This window comes from Bos indicus x Bos taurus, chromosome 22 (genome assembly GCF_003369695.1).
Source record: "Bos indicus x Bos taurus breed Angus x Brahman F1 hybrid chromosome 22, Bos_hybrid_MaternalHap_v2.0, whole genome shotgun sequence".
NCBI lineage: Eukaryota > Metazoa > Chordata > Mammalia > Artiodactyla > Bovidae > Bos > Bos indicus x Bos taurus.
This window is the reverse complement of record NC_040097.1, coordinates 37,563,989-37,579,395: the sequence shown is the minus strand read 5'-3', so window position 1 is coordinate 37,579,395 and position 15,407 is coordinate 37,563,989. Positions and strand designations below refer to the sequence as shown.

The window sequence follows — 15,407 nt, the reverse complement described above, 5'->3', positions numbered from 1 at the left end:
GCCTCCAGTACTGCCTTTCTTTGAAGCATCTAAGCAAAAGGGCATCTGCAGAGCTCAGCCCCCGTCCAAAACACTTAAATAACTCCAGCACCTTCAAGTTGAAGCTCCTTTTAAAACAAAGCCCCCTCTGACTTGGCTCCTCCATCATCTCTCCACCCACATCACCAGGGAGCACCCCTCTATCACAAGCACCATGTCCCTCAAATACCTCCGAGCGTCCGCCAAAGCTTTCTCCGACAGAAAAGCCTTTTCCATTACGTCCCCCCCCCCCCACCCCCATCTTGTTGACAGTTTATTTTCTAAGTTTCGGCTCTTTGCCACCAGGAAGTCTCTGTTCCCCAGGTACCTTCTGTTGGATGCTACTTTTATCACTTATATTATTTAAACTTCTCCTGTCTCGTTTAAAGTCGAAACATGCCGAGGTTGAGAACACGGCCCTGTTTATCACCGTGTGCCTAACAGCAGGGTAGGAACTGGCAGAACTTAGACAATGAAAAAAGAAAGGTAGTTTCTTAAACGTAATCCGGAAGAGAAAGCTATATTCACATCAGACCAAACGAACCAAACTCAAAGCAGCAGACTCACTTTATTAAAGCTGCGTGGGGACGGGAGAAATTAAATCATCTCTAGATTTTAATAAAGAAGTAACCACCTCCTCAGCGGTCCAGTGGTTAAGAGTCCAGCCAATGCAAGCCACACAGGCTCCATTCCTGCTTCGGGAATATTCCACATGCCTTGGAGCAACTACTGAGCCGGGGCACTAGGGTCCGAGCCCCACAACCAGAGACGCCAGCGCGAGAGGCCCGCTAGCCGCAACTGCAGAAAGCGCCAGCAGCAACAGACCCAGCGAAGCCAAAAATAAAAACAATCTAATGAACGGGAAAAAAAAGAATAGGAACTCACAGTTGGCGTCACTCTCCCTTCAGGAACGCCTGCCCCAACCTCGTGGGCCTACCTTCACCTGGGCAGCTTGAGCCCCTGCTGAGAACCGAGCTTCCGGGAGCCGGAACCACCCCTTCGGCTCACGTGATCCACGTGCCTTATTTTAATGTTCCAATGGCCTCTTTTCCCCATAAAGGTGGGTTATCAGTTTTGTTTCATTTATTAAAATAAAAACCCAAGATTTGCCCCTGCTAGGTGATAAAAATGAAGGAAAATGCATCAGCCTGAGGGAAAACTGTGAGAAAGAAATCAACACTTAAGTCACTGACGTCACAGTTCAGAGGTCAGCCAGATTCTTCTTAAAGAGCTGGATCCTTAGCCCTTTTCAGCTGTGAGAGCCAGTAGCTCTAGTTCCTTGGACACACACATACTATCCTCGGTTAAGGGGTCAGGGACTTCAACAAACCAACAGAACTTTAAACAGCAAAGCTTGCGCTTCCACCCTCAGTGACATCACCCTTCAAAGAATTGATCACACTCAGCAAGACCCTGGAATTTTGCACTAGGAATGAATTACCTCAATAAGCAGACGACTTTCCTGCATAAGCTTGCCAGATATAGCAAGAAAAAAGAAGAGGCCCAGTTAACTTTGAATTGCCAATAAATATTGCAAAAACAACTCTGAGACACTGGAAGCCAAGTAAAACAAACAAGCAAAGAGACCATTTGTAGGTGAAGAAATCCAAGAAATAGAGGGAGACCACCGTGGAGCAGAAAACTCACCATATCTTAGCTGCATGAGCTCTCCTTGCAGAAACCCTATGCTGCTGCTGAAGCTTTCTCCAACAGAAAAGCCTTTTCAATTCTTCCCCCATCTCGTTGACAATTTATTTTCTAAGCCTTGGCTCTTGCCACCAGGAAGTCTGTGTTCCCCGGTTACTTTCTGTTGGATGCTACTTTAATCACTTATTATATTATTTAAACTTTTCCTGTCTCATTTAAAGTTAAAACTCTGAGGTTGAGAACAGCAGGGTAGAAACTGATTGAACTTAGACAATGAAAAGGAAAGGCAGTTTCTCAAGCATAAGCCAGAACAGAAACTATATTCATCTCAGGCCAAACAAACCAAATTGAACCCTGCCCGTCCGTGCCCAGGTCACCTTTCAACAACCTGTGTACAACTTCCTGGGAAGCTCACTACCCTTCTTGTTGGGAAGCAGTATCTGTATCTATCTAGCTATCCGGCTATTTACCTGTCAACCTATTGGTATAAATATCTAATGGTTTAGAATAAGGCTTAGAGTCATAAGTGACCAGCATCTGAATTCCTGGCCTCCCCAGTCAGCTGTGTGACCTGGAACAAACCTATGAACCTCTCAGCCTTGGTCCCTCCTGTACCAAATAGGAATAATGCATGGTAACTACAGGTTTGCAGAGACTGGCACATGTTTAAAGCATTATTGTTGTCAGCTATTAAAATTACCAATGCATTTCTCTGTGGTATTGTGACAAAACACTGTGACTGGTCCCCTGGCTTCCCCACCCAGTCTAACTCCAAATGAGGAGATTTCACACCAGCCTCAGAGTGTCTCTATCTCCTTCATCCTGTGGCCCTTGTGGGGTCTCTCTTCCTGACCCCCTGCTGCTCCTCTGTGCCTAGAACAGGGCCTGGTACACAGATGGCACAGGTTCCTCTGAATGGCTGTCCTGGGCCTGGTCGGATAAAGAACCCCTCCACCTCCCAACCTCAACCTCAGACATCTCCCCTCCCACCTCGCCACTGTCTTCTCACCAACTCAGTGTCCTGGCTGCCTTTTGGTTGAATTTAACAGACCAGCTTCTTACCCTCTCTTGTCTTTCCTCTGAGTAAATCGTTATTTCTAGGTTTTGAAATGCACAGAATTAAGAGTTCTAAATTCTTTTGTTTTTTATTATTACTTTTTGGCCATCCCGCATGGCATGTGGGCTCTTAGTTCTCCGACCAGGAATTGAACCAGTGCCCCCTGCTCTGAAAGCACAAAATCTTAACCACTGGGCCACCAGAGAAGTCCTGAGAGTACTAAATTCTTGTCCCAACTTTCTAATTGTCTGTCTTACCATGGACTTACCATGTCACCTCTTTCCCTCCATTACATAAATACAAAGGGATAAAACCTGCATATCCTGCTTCTTAGTGTGAAGAGCACTTTGAAAATTATTTTTAAAAATTCAAATGCAAGTCATTACACTTTGTTAGTTAAAATCCTAAGGTATATACATTTCCTGGAATGGTTTGTGTGATTCCTAACAATCAGTAAGAATATATAGAAAAAGTCCAATTTTCAGAGATTGGGGAATAAAAGGATGGTAGCTGATTTTGTCTAAATTGTGAGCTCTGTTGAGTGTCATGGTTTACACGTGGGTTGTGGAATTGGAACATTTAGTCTGTATGGCCCATTCGGCATGAGGGGAAAGGGGACCCCTTTTGGAACAAGCAGCCTGACTATAGATGGTGATCAGGAGGGCAGAGCCTGGTGACGTCACCCCAAATGCTGCCCTAGGCTCTCCACCCTCCAGCTTTGTCAGGGTCAGAGATGGGGGTGGGCGGGTAGGGATAAAAGCCTGGCACTTTGGGACAGCAGTCAAGAATCACAGCCAAACTTTAAGCCTGGGCTATGCTCTGATTATTTAAATACCACATCATATGTACTGTATAGCACAGGGAACTCTACTCAATGCTCTGTAGTTACCTAAATGGGAAGAAGTTCCCTAAAAGTGGGAATATATGTATACATATGGCTGACTCACTTTGTTGTACAGTACAAACTAACATAACACTGTAAAGCAACTATACTCCCATAAAAATTAATTTTTAAAAAGATACTTAGAATGCAAATCTATAGGCATTGCATGTAGTCTCACGAGGCCCTATTTTGATTAATAATATGCTTGGGGGTTTCTGAACTCACTTTTGTAAGTATGATCTGCTGACAATAAAACTAAAAGCTGAAAATGGTTCAAGAAAAAGTGACACCATGTAATGAACTGATACATATGTGTGAGTACTCATGATGTTCTGGAATCAGAGAAATGAAAGGTCAATGCCAGAGAGGGAAACTGAGGGAGGATTTGGCATCTGACTGAGAACCCTACTGCCTGACTTATTTTATTAACATAATTACACAGTTTTATTTTATTAATTGTATTATTGAAAGTATTAAATATTAAAATTTATACTAAGAATTGAAAATATTTAAGAAAAAAGTGATAATGAAAGAAACAAATTTAAGAAAAAAAGTGAACTCTCAGGTGAGTTCAACATTCATTCTGGTTAGGGACTGCACCAGGGAAGGCATTGGTTAGGGAATGTACCCACATTCTTTGTCCGTTTTTTGATGACCATCTCAAGTGACTTGGGAGAAAGAACAATGACTTACTTATTTACAGAACAATTTGCTAGTATTTGGAGAGCTGTGATTCTAGAACTTTACAAATGTTATCCTGTCAAATAAGTGGCAATTGTCTGAATGCACCCCTAGTGATCAGACTCCAGAATTCATATTCTTAGACACTGTACTAGGCTGCCTAGGTAAGGCCGCGGTGTCTGTCGTTTTGTCATAGAACACTTTGGGGGTAGATCCAGAGATTGAACATAAGTATTTGATTTTAAAAGGCTTTTTCCCGAAATCATTATGGTTGGCCAGAGAATTCTTCTAATTGTCATAAAGGAAAATATAGCCAACTCTTAAACTACAATGAGATACTACCTCACACCAGTCAAAATGACCATCATCAAAAAGCCTATAAACAATAAATGCTGGATAGAGTGTGGAGAAAAGGGAACCCTCCTACACTGTTGGTGGGAATGTAAACTGGTACAACTACTATGGAGAACAGCATGGAGGTTCCTTAAAAAAACTAAAAATAGAGCTGCCATATGATCCAGCAATCCCACTCCTGGGCATATATCTGGAGAAAACCATTGTTGGAAAGGATACATACACCCCAATGCTCATCACAGCACTGTTTACAATAGGCAAGACATGGAGACAACTTGAATGTCCATTATCAGAGGACTGGATAAAGAAGGTGTGGTATATATATACACAATGGAATATTATTCATCCATTAAAAAGAATGATAGAATGCCATTTGCAGAAACATGGATGTACCTGGAGATTATTATACTAAGGGAAGTAAGTCAGAGAAAGTCAAATACCTTATGATATTGCTTATATGCTGAATCTAGAAAAATGATACAAATGAACTTATTTACAAAACAAACACAGACTTAGAGAACCAACTTATGTGTTGAAAGTGTTGGGGTCGGGGGAGGGATAGATTGAGTTTGGGATTGACATGCATATACTGCTATATTTAAAATGGATAACTGACAAGGACCTACTGTTTAGCACAGGGAACTCAGCTCAGTATTCTGTAATAACCTAAATGGATAAAAATTTTGAAAAAGAACAGATAATTGGATGGATATAACTGAATCACTTTGTTATACACCTGTAGCTAACACATTGTTAATCAACTATACTCCAATATAAAATGAAAATTAAAAGAGGAAATATATCCAATTCTTGATTATCTATGTTAATGGAGGTGAACAGCAGCATTGATAATCCAATATAGTTTGCAAAAATCACCTGGTGGTTGATTACATTACATTGCTTTAAAAATTACATGACATTTTAAAAGCTAATTATTACTATTTATGGACTTTTTAGAATTCAACATTTCTGGAGCATATTTGCTGTAGGGTATGGGTGGTGGGAGAGACTGGAAAAAGATTCATCAGGATTGACTGTCGCTTCCCAGATGTAAATAACCAAACATTTGATGGGAGGAATAACTCAATCATTCTATCTTAAGATAAAAGCTTAAGGCAGCTCCCACCTCACAGGTTGGAAGAGATGCAAGCTCACCTGAGGATGAAATTTATTATCCACATCTTCCGCCCCGGTGGAAAGATGCTGTTTCATACTCAGGTTTTGTGAGCTGTATAAAAACTCTGGAATGCTGAGAGAATCCAACTATCGGGCAAAATAGAATCTTCTTTTGTACAGTTAAATCGCAGGTGAACCACCCATACACAAAATGAACATCAGAATAAGTGCTAGAAAAGATGAAATAACCAAAGCAAATATTCCTTTCTCTAGTGCTTCTCCTTTCTAGTCATTGTGCAACAACCCCAAGCAGCAATGCATTTCCCTGCACATATTAATTGGGACTAGGGTCTGGGGAATCTTGCATGGATGGCTAAGCATAGATAGTGTGCTATTTAGACATTTCCAGCACTTATTTTCCCATCTTCTAGAAACATCATCTCAATTCTCCTTTAACAAACTGTCTCTCCCCTATGAGTACATGATCAAGGTGCTCTTGTGGCTAACATAAATTGATCAGACTCTTCTAAGAATTTGGATATTGAACAGAGTGGCTTTGAAATCAGAAACAGAGCTAATTCAACCCAAAACAGCTCCCCCAAAAGACTGCAAATTTCCTGCAGGTTCACCCCCAGGGTGGCCTGCTCCTTAGTCTCACCAAGGCTTGGGCATTCAGTGTCTCCATGGCTCAGGTGATCTGACCTGCGTCATTCCTTTATGTTTGCTCAGGTAAGCCAGAGTTGTTTCTGTTGCTTGCAAGCAGTGAGCCTAACCTGCAACAACCATGAAAACCAACAAATAAGACACGTTTGGGTGAAGGTGCCTATGGGGCACTTTAAAAAAAATACCTTGAGCTTGGTCAGACTCAGCTAATCCAGAGCCTTATTTATCAGATGATTAAGCTGAGAGATTCAAGGACTTTTCCCAAGGTTTCAAATCAGAAGCCAGGCCTTCTGACACTTTCCACCACCTTGCAAAACAGTGACAGTCTCCTCTGATTGGTTTGCTGGGGCACACAGGCGGGCAACTGATGCAAAATGCTACTTCAAAGACCCCTTCAATCAATTAATCAATGATTATTTATTGCAAGGCACTGTGCTAGGCACTATGGAGAGTACATGGAAGATAAGACCAAAGTCCCTGCCCTCAAGGAGCTTACAATCTAGTTGGGAAGACAAGGCATACATACAAGGAAAATTAACTAACAATACAGGAGTTGAGTTAAAATGCAAGATAACAGTACAAGAGACTTCCAAAAGTAGTACCTGATTAAATTACTAAGTGAGGGGTATTGACAGGGCTTGCAGCTCATTCAGAGGAAGGAGGTCAGCGAGGGTTGGAAGGCTTCACAGACAAGCTGGGGCTGGAGCTACCCTAGAACAGTCAAGATCGGGGATTAAAGAAGAGTGGGGGTATTTCAAGAAGGGGCAGCCAGATGCCCAAAAGGCACAGAGGTGAGACCAAAAGCAAGTGGTGTTCGGGGGCCAGTGAGGGCTCTGTGTGGCTGGGTATGGACTTAAGTTGTTATCAGATTAACAAGGGCCTCAGGTTTAGATTTTATCCTTTTAGCAATGGGGTTGGAAGAAACCTTAAAACAACAGATATCCTTAGATTAAGTGTAGAAAAGACTGAGTTAATCCAGAGGATCTACTCACGTTTGATCTTCAGGAGATTTATTTGTGGATTTTTGACCCTCTCTACTTCCAAAGAGGACCTGCAATGGTGTTTTCTCTGGGTTTTCTAGGTAGGGATCGTGGCCAGAGACTTTTGAGTCCCTCTAGGATCTTAAATTATAACTAGCACAAGGGTGAGTGAACAGATTCCCTGACAGGCAGGCAGGAAAAATGCTCCCAAAAGACAAGTATCTTTACAAATGACAGAATATTTATTAACAATACCTTTAAAAAAAGATTACATATGCTAGATCACTGGTAAATATCATTAACACTGGGGTTGGGAACTAGCTGGGGTGTTATTTTTTTTTTTCATTCATTTTATTATTTTGTTGATTTTTTTGTGTGTGTGATTTTAAATTTTGTCTTATTTCAACATAGAAGTAACCATATCAAACTAAGAAAGGAACACAGTTTGAAATACTGACAATATATTTTTTCCCAGTTACCACCCTAGTTTTTACACAAGTGGAATCCTGATTATGACTTTATTGGATAAATATAGCTAGAAGGTTGAAAAGTTAACTTATACTCTTTGTAAGCAAAAATGACAAATTACAGGCAAAATTTGAGCTCTCTGAGAAAGAAGAAAAGGTGCAGAGTGTTTACAAGTGAAAATTTTTATAGAAAATTTCATTGCATTTTATTTGCACTGTTCCACTAGTGTCAACTTACAAAACCTCCCCCGTTATAACAAATAGTTCTTTTCATAAGAATACGGTTTTGTTGATATTGTCATTTTCCAATGTGTGATTTTAAGACGTAGAAGATAAAGCTTATAAAGCAACAAGGCTACCTACTGCAAAACAGGAGAATCATCGAGATACCATACAGTTGTACTAAAGATCTCTTATAGAGTCATGAAAAAAATTCTTTGTGGCAACTATTTGCTGAAATAGGAGAAATCTGCCAGACTCCTTACATAATTCTGATTTAAAAGAAGGGCTCTATCATTAAAGAGATACACATATTATCTATAAGAGATTTCGTAAAGAAGTTATGAATCCATTGACAGAGAATTACTCTTTTCTTTGTTAAATGTACATTCAAAACAGATACATTTAAAGATAGTAAAATTATTCTTTATCCTTTGAAAGACGTGGTTGACTATAGTAACTTTTGGTCTATGTTACTACAGGATATGTAACTTCCAGTGTCATGGCTAAGATAATGCTACTACAAAGACAAGGCTAACTTAGTCGAGGGAAAAGAAAGTCTTACCGTACGATGCTAAATTCAGGGGTGGGAGTACTGCTCAAGGTACCTCTCGGGCAGTTAGTTTAGGTTTTGAGATTGCGGCCATTCCTGAAATCATCTCAAGTTGTGTGGAACAACAAAATTCACAACAGGGCTGGAAAACATATTGTACAATGGCTAAACGACTTGATTCAGTGCATCAGACATCCCGTGAGTCATTCCTACAGCGGCCTTGAGTTACAGACTAATCCTTCAGCTGCGCTGCCTCCAGACCCCTGTAGAACCATACAAGGAGTCTGCGATGTATTGACCAGGGTGAGTTTCCAACTCTGTCTTTAAAGGAAATACTTTCAAATAATAATCACATGATTGTGTTGCCCATAGCATTTTACAGCAGAGGAAAAAAATTAATATCTACATTTCATGTTAACTTTAAAAAATCCTATAAAACACTAAATATATAATAAAAAATATGCATATAAGGACATATGTAAACTGCTTTGGTAACATCATATTACAGATGTCTTCAGTGCATTGCAGAGTTTCCAAAGAAACTTCAGACAAAGCTAGATTTGCTTTGAGGAAGTACTGTAGAATGCCATTCCTAAAGAAGCAAAAAACATTTTTTTTTCCAGTAATAAGATGTACTTGAACAACAATATTACTTAGTACTGGGCGTCTTCAAAACAACTAGCTAAATGTTGCTTATATTATAAAGAGAAAGTCCTTCGGAGAACTGTTGTCATAAACTGGACCTTGCTGTGAGGGAGATCATGATGGTACTGATGGCCGACAGCGTGCATGCATTTGAAGTGGACGGCCCGGCTCCTCTTGCATAGGCATCTGCAGAGAGAAGACATTCACTCAGTATCCACTCACCCTGGCAACAAAGGGAGGCAGGACATAGGGCTCTTGGAAATGGAAGAACTGTCTCAAGTCTATTGGAAATGACCATCTCTCTCTCTCTCTCTTTTTTTATTTTTAGCCTTTTTCTTTTTGGGGTATAGCCAATTTTAAACTTTTTCTTTTATATTGGGGTATAGCCAATTATGGGCTTTCCAGGTGGCACTAGTGGCCAAGAAGTCACCTGCCGATGTAAGAGACATGGGTCCGATCCCTGGGTTGGGAAGATCCCCTGGAGGAGGGCATGGCAACCCACTCTAGTATTCTTGCCTGGAGAATCCCACGGATAGAGGAGCCTGGCGGGCTACAGTCTATGGACTCACAAAGAGCCGGACACAACCGAAGCGACTAAGCCCAAGCCAATTAACAATACTGTGATAGTTTCCAGTGAACGATGAAGGGACTCAGCCATACATACAGATATGTCCATCCTCCCCCAAACTCCCCTCCCATCCAGGCTGCCACATAACATTGATCCCTGTGCTAGACAGTAGACCTTGCTGGTTATCTATTTTAAATACAGCCGTGTATACAGGCAACCATAAATTTGTTCTCTAAGTCTGTGAGTCTCTTTCTGTTTTCTAAGTAAGCTCACTTGTATCAAGACCAACTCTTGTTGACTGTTTTAGTCTCTGTTCTATGACGCCCTAGCTATGAACTTGGGAGCAGGTGGTAGACATCTCTGGACCTCTATTTAAGCATTTGTTAAGGGAGGGTGTCCACATCTAACATCAGAAGAAACTTCAAAATAACTGCAAACACTACAGATAAATACTAGGATATCAATGATGCAGCAAAATAAACATTGATGTTCTCTTTCGAATTCAAGCTTTGTGCTGGGCACAGAGCCATGTGACAATTCCTACAAAAACCCTGAGAACCTCTGGTATGGTTATTACACAATTTAACAGATAAGGAAACTGGGGCCCAGAAAAGGAAGATAAGTCTAAGATTATCCACTTAGTAAAGACCTGAATTGGGATTCCAACACATATATATCTAAATATACCTATTTTTTCCCAACAAAATAATTTTTTAAAAACTTTTCCTTATATGTCTTATATTGTTTTCACAGTAAGAAGTTACCAACCGTCATTTGAGTTTTATCAAGATTGTAAGATCTCTAACCATCAAAATGGAAAATCTCTTGAGAAAGAGACCATGTTTTATTCATGGCTACAGCCTTATCATCTAATCATTATAACAATAAAATTGCTTCAAATATGTTTTTGTAATGAATTAAATCAAGAAGTATCAATCTTAAAAAAACAGTTCTTGAAATGATAAGCAAGTATGAAGTCAGATTTTAAGAAGTGAGATAAATTAACCCCAAAACAAACTCCAATCTTGTGTTTTTTGTGGCCTGGAGATTACTTCCACATCTCACCATAAATTTGGTTCCTTTCAACAGAAGTTAGAGCCTCTTCTGAGATGTAGAAACCAATTCTCCCCAGTGTTTGCAAAGAAAAAAATGTGTTACTATTTGCATGCAAAAGAGGTGTAGTAAATATAAACCTCATCTGGAAGATGACAAATTACTCCTGAATCTGGAGCGTGTTCTTGGTGCAGCCTACGTTTCCCACCAGAAGTCCTGTTCTATTCACTAGCAGTAACAAGTGCTTATTCAGAAGGGGGAAGTAACCAGTGAACATTTTCTTTTCTGATTTGAGGCATCCAAATTTGATAGATGCAGTTAAAACTGGTGGAGTGGATACTTTACTGTAACTGGATACAGCAAGGATACTAGACCCTTTCCTCATCCAACGAATAATAAAACGGATACTGAACAAAGGGACTGATGCTCAGGACTCTGTAGCAAGGATTGTCCATGATTTAAAATCTCCTATCTCCATCAATGACTTGAAAGTTCCTATCTCCAGCCTTCACTGAACCCCTTACCTCTTGACTAGTAAATCCAAAAGCCAATGAAAATCTACACTTAGATACCTAATGGCAATCTTCTTTGTTTTATTATTGTGGTAAGACACACTTAATGTAAAGGTTACCACTTTAACTATTTTAAGGTGTACAACTTCAGTGGCCTTAAGTTCAGTCCAATGTTGGGCAGCCAGGACCACGTCTAGTTCCAGAACCTTTTCATCATCTGAAATGGAAACCCAGTACCCCTTAAACCACAATGAACACCACTGGCCAGTCACTTTCAGTCACCGATCTGCCTCTATGGATTTTCCTATTTTGCCTTAAAAAAAAAATTCAAATAAAATCACACAACAAAAAATAATATGCTGTTGAGATAGTTGCAAACACAGTATTTGAAAAATAGATTGAATTTATTTGCCTAAAAAAAGAACACACACTTCAACAGTTTTGAAAACAAAGATATTCTTGACTATATGTAGACATGTGTGCTTATGTACATGTGTTACATACACACGTTCAAAATAAACAGTTTCAAGCTCAAAATATTTTCAGCCAAAGACATTAAATTATATTGTATCACTAGAGACAGGCTTCTAGAGCAATTTAAAGAACTCATTTTTGCTTTTTCCTCCTAGGTCACACTTTTAACTTTCTAAGCTATAACGTGGGGGTTACTGTAGCTGTAAACCACCTGGGTCATATGGAAGATCCTGGGTGACTGATCTGTGGCCGCTTTAACCTGATTATTGATTGTCAAGTGATTAAATCCTTATTATGTAAGCCAAGACAAGTCAGACTGTCTTTTGCACAAAACTATCTGTGATCAGCAAATATCAGTTGTCTAAGGAAGGAGGATGTTATTGTCCATTTTTATCACGTCTTTTTTTTTTTCATGTTTAATTTCATCTGAGCTCTGGCTCACTGGGAGGCTTAAGCAATAAGGCAGACAGGGAGAAGGGAGGGGAAAAAAAAAGAGAGACAGGCATTCTTACTTGATATCTTTGGAATTCGAATCTGTTCACTGCTGCTGCCATCTCCTCCATCACTGAATGGCTTAATTTCTATTATATAATCTTCGTCAAAAGGCAAAGAAAGCTCCACCGATGTTTTGTTTGTTTCAATGACAGATGTGCTGCTTTGTCTGCTCCATCTGTACAGGACCTGCCAATATGGGAAGAACAGGTGTCACCTGCTGTCCTCACAAAGGCCCCCCAGGATGCGGCATTCTCTTGTTTCCACCTCTGGGCACCAGTGAAATGTGGGGATGCTGCAGTTGTCAGGCTGCCCACATGCATTTGGAAGGCTCATTTACAGCAAGGGGCATGTCTGCAGCCGCCATTTATTTCATCACGAGGAAAGAGTTGACAGACGGGCTCACGTGGCATGGTAGCAGGGCTGGCACGAGCCTAATAGCATGCTGTGTGACCTCACATAACCTCTGGAGGCTCAGTTAAAACACCTGAATAGGTGGCTATACAGAGCTCAGTTACATAGAAGCGTCTTTGGCATCAGAATAGATTTGGCTGCTGTGTGACCTCGGTCCACTTACTTTCCCGCTCTGAGCCTCAATGCCCTCATCTGTAAAATGGGGACAATAATACTGACTTTCCTGGGAAGTCTTCAAGATTGCACAGGATTCAATAAAATAAAGGACTCAAAGAAAGCATGTAAGACTGGTATCTATGAAGTCTTAAAGGAAACAAGAGATACAAAGATAACTTGGCAAAGGTTAGAAGCAAAAATCAGGCATGATAAACTATCATTATCAATCCTTTGGAAAGAGGACATTTCAGCACAGGAAGAGCATCTCTAAAAGGCAAGGGCAGAAATCCCCCTTTTTTCCCTCCCACTGGGAACCCTTTTAAAGCTACATAGAAAAGGGAGGATGTTATAGGACAATTACTGTCACTCTTGAAATGTCTGTAGCTCCTACAGAGTCACTCACACATCTTTGTTTACCACTTTGGCTTCTGCTGGGCCAGAGTCTAGGCTGGTAGTTTACAGGATGAGATGGCTAACTAGCTCCTTGGAAAATACACTCACCACATGGCATTGCCTACCTTGGTCATCAACAATCCCTATTAGCAACTAAAGATAAAGGCCCAGAGAGGTGTACCTGCCTTTCTGGATATAACAATTGTGATGAGAACTGTCCCACAAATGTTTTCTGTTTACTCTGAGCCAGACACTCTACTGGCACAGCTATGCTTAATGGTGACAGCATCTGACAAGACAGGCGCTATTATTTGTGTCCACAGAGGAGGACACTGAGGCCCAGGGATATTGCAGAGCTGGTGAGTGACAAGATGAGGGTTTCTAAGCCCATGCTCTTCAACCACTATAACTCATCATTTCTCTTGATATTAAAAAAAAAAAATAAGGCTGGGTGACATGAATGGTTCCAGGTCCTGGTTCTATGTTAGAAGCACTTAGGGAACCTGGAAAAATACCAATACTCTAGTCCAGTGATCTCCAATATTTTTGGCACCAGGACTGGTTTCATGGAAGACAGTTTTTCACAAATTAGGGGTAGAGGGAGGGTAGTTTCAGGATGATTCAAGTGTATTATATTTACTGTGCACTTTATTTCTATTATTGTTACATCAGCTCCACTTCAGATCATCAGGCATTAGAAAATGAGGTGCGGGAACCCTGCTATAGGCCACTGGTTCTCAACTAGGGTGGGGGGAGTGGAGGAGCAATTTTGTGCCCGGAGGGGGCATTTGGCAAATGTCTGCAGACATTTTTGGTTATCACAATGGCTGTTGCTAGTGTTGTGAGTGCCTGGGTCCTCGTATAATACAGAGGGCAGTCCCCACAACGGAGAGTCATCCACCTTGAAGTGGCATCTGCGAGAAGGCTGAGGAATTCTGCTCCAGCCACACCCCAGACCTCCCATGTCAGACTCCAGAGAAGAAGGGTCCAGGCCATGGTATGTTTTTAAAAAGATCTTCAGATGTTCATTCAGGGAGTCATGAATGACATCAGGGTTCTCAAACCTAAGCTTGTATCAGAGTTGACTGGAGGGCCTCTTAAAGCATCTATCACTGGGCTCCACTTGAGTTTGTGATTTCATAGGTCTTAGTTGGGACTTGAAAAATCTGCATTTCTAACAAGTCCTCAGGTAATACCATTGCCTCTAGTCCGGGGGCCACACTTAGAGAACAATAAGACTAGCTCATCTTTCCCTAAGACCCACTGCTGCCACTGTTTAGTCGCTAAGTCCTGTCCAACTCTTGCGAACATGTGGACTGTAGCCTACCAGGCTCCTCTGTCCATGGGCTTTACCAAGCAAGAATACTGAAGTGGGCTGCCATTTCCTTTTCCATGGGATCTTCCCAACCCAGGGATCAAACCTGGGTCACCTGCTTGACAGGTGGATTCTTTACGTCTGAGCCACCTGGAAAGCCCCCTGAAACCCACCATGAATTCTAATTTGCTGAGGTCAAAGACATAGGGTCACTCTACTATTGCAAGAAAACCCAAACACAAGAGAAATGCATCAAATTCCCTTAAAATGGTTTAGATCCCATTTGTTTCCTGGCATTTCATCACCTTTATTTATGTCTCTCTAATACAAGGTGGAAAACACAATTTCCTTAGGGTGGAAAGATTCATAAGCGTCCCTCTTCCTTCTCAGGAGTATCAGTTGTATCAAACTCAGCATCCACTCACTAATGATCAGGCTCAAATAAATCCTGAGACGCATCCAGGACTGTCAGAGCATCTCATCACAGCCCTTCAGGAACATGGGCTGGCTGATGGGATGCAAGGGCACATCTGGCTTTGAGGAATAAATTGCTTCTTTGATTTACCTCTGGTCCTTGCCAGAGCACAGAGGATTCAGCTAGTTTCAAATATAAATCCAAAAGAAACACTTACAGGAAAAAACAGCCCTTTTATCAGCACTGCTTACTAGTCGTGTAACGTTGGGGGCTGAGCTGCGTGCATCTGTGCTAAGTTGCTTCATTCATGTCCAACTCTTTGCAACCCCATG

General features: G+C 41.1%; 1 protein-coding gene across 7 annotated transcripts in view; it reads right to left on the bottom strand.

The window, feature by feature from the left end:
- Nucleotides 1-6,817: 6,817 nt before the first annotated feature.
- CNTN4 (contactin 4) overlaps nucleotides 6,818-15,407 on the bottom strand; it is a 1,026,598-nt gene continuing 1,018,008 nt past the window's right edge. For all 7 annotated transcript variants that reach the window (XM_027522789.1, XM_027522788.1, XM_027522787.1 and 4 more), the window contains 2 exons: nucleotides 12,403-12,571; nucleotides 6,818-9,469 (listed from right to left, as the gene is read on the bottom strand). In XM_027522789.1, coding sequence (XP_027378590.1) covers nucleotides 9,369-9,469; nucleotides 12,403-12,571 — 270 coding nt within the window. In that variant the 3' untranslated portion in view covers nucleotides 6,818-9,368. The remainder of the gene's footprint in view (nucleotides 9,470-12,402; nucleotides 12,572-15,407) is intronic.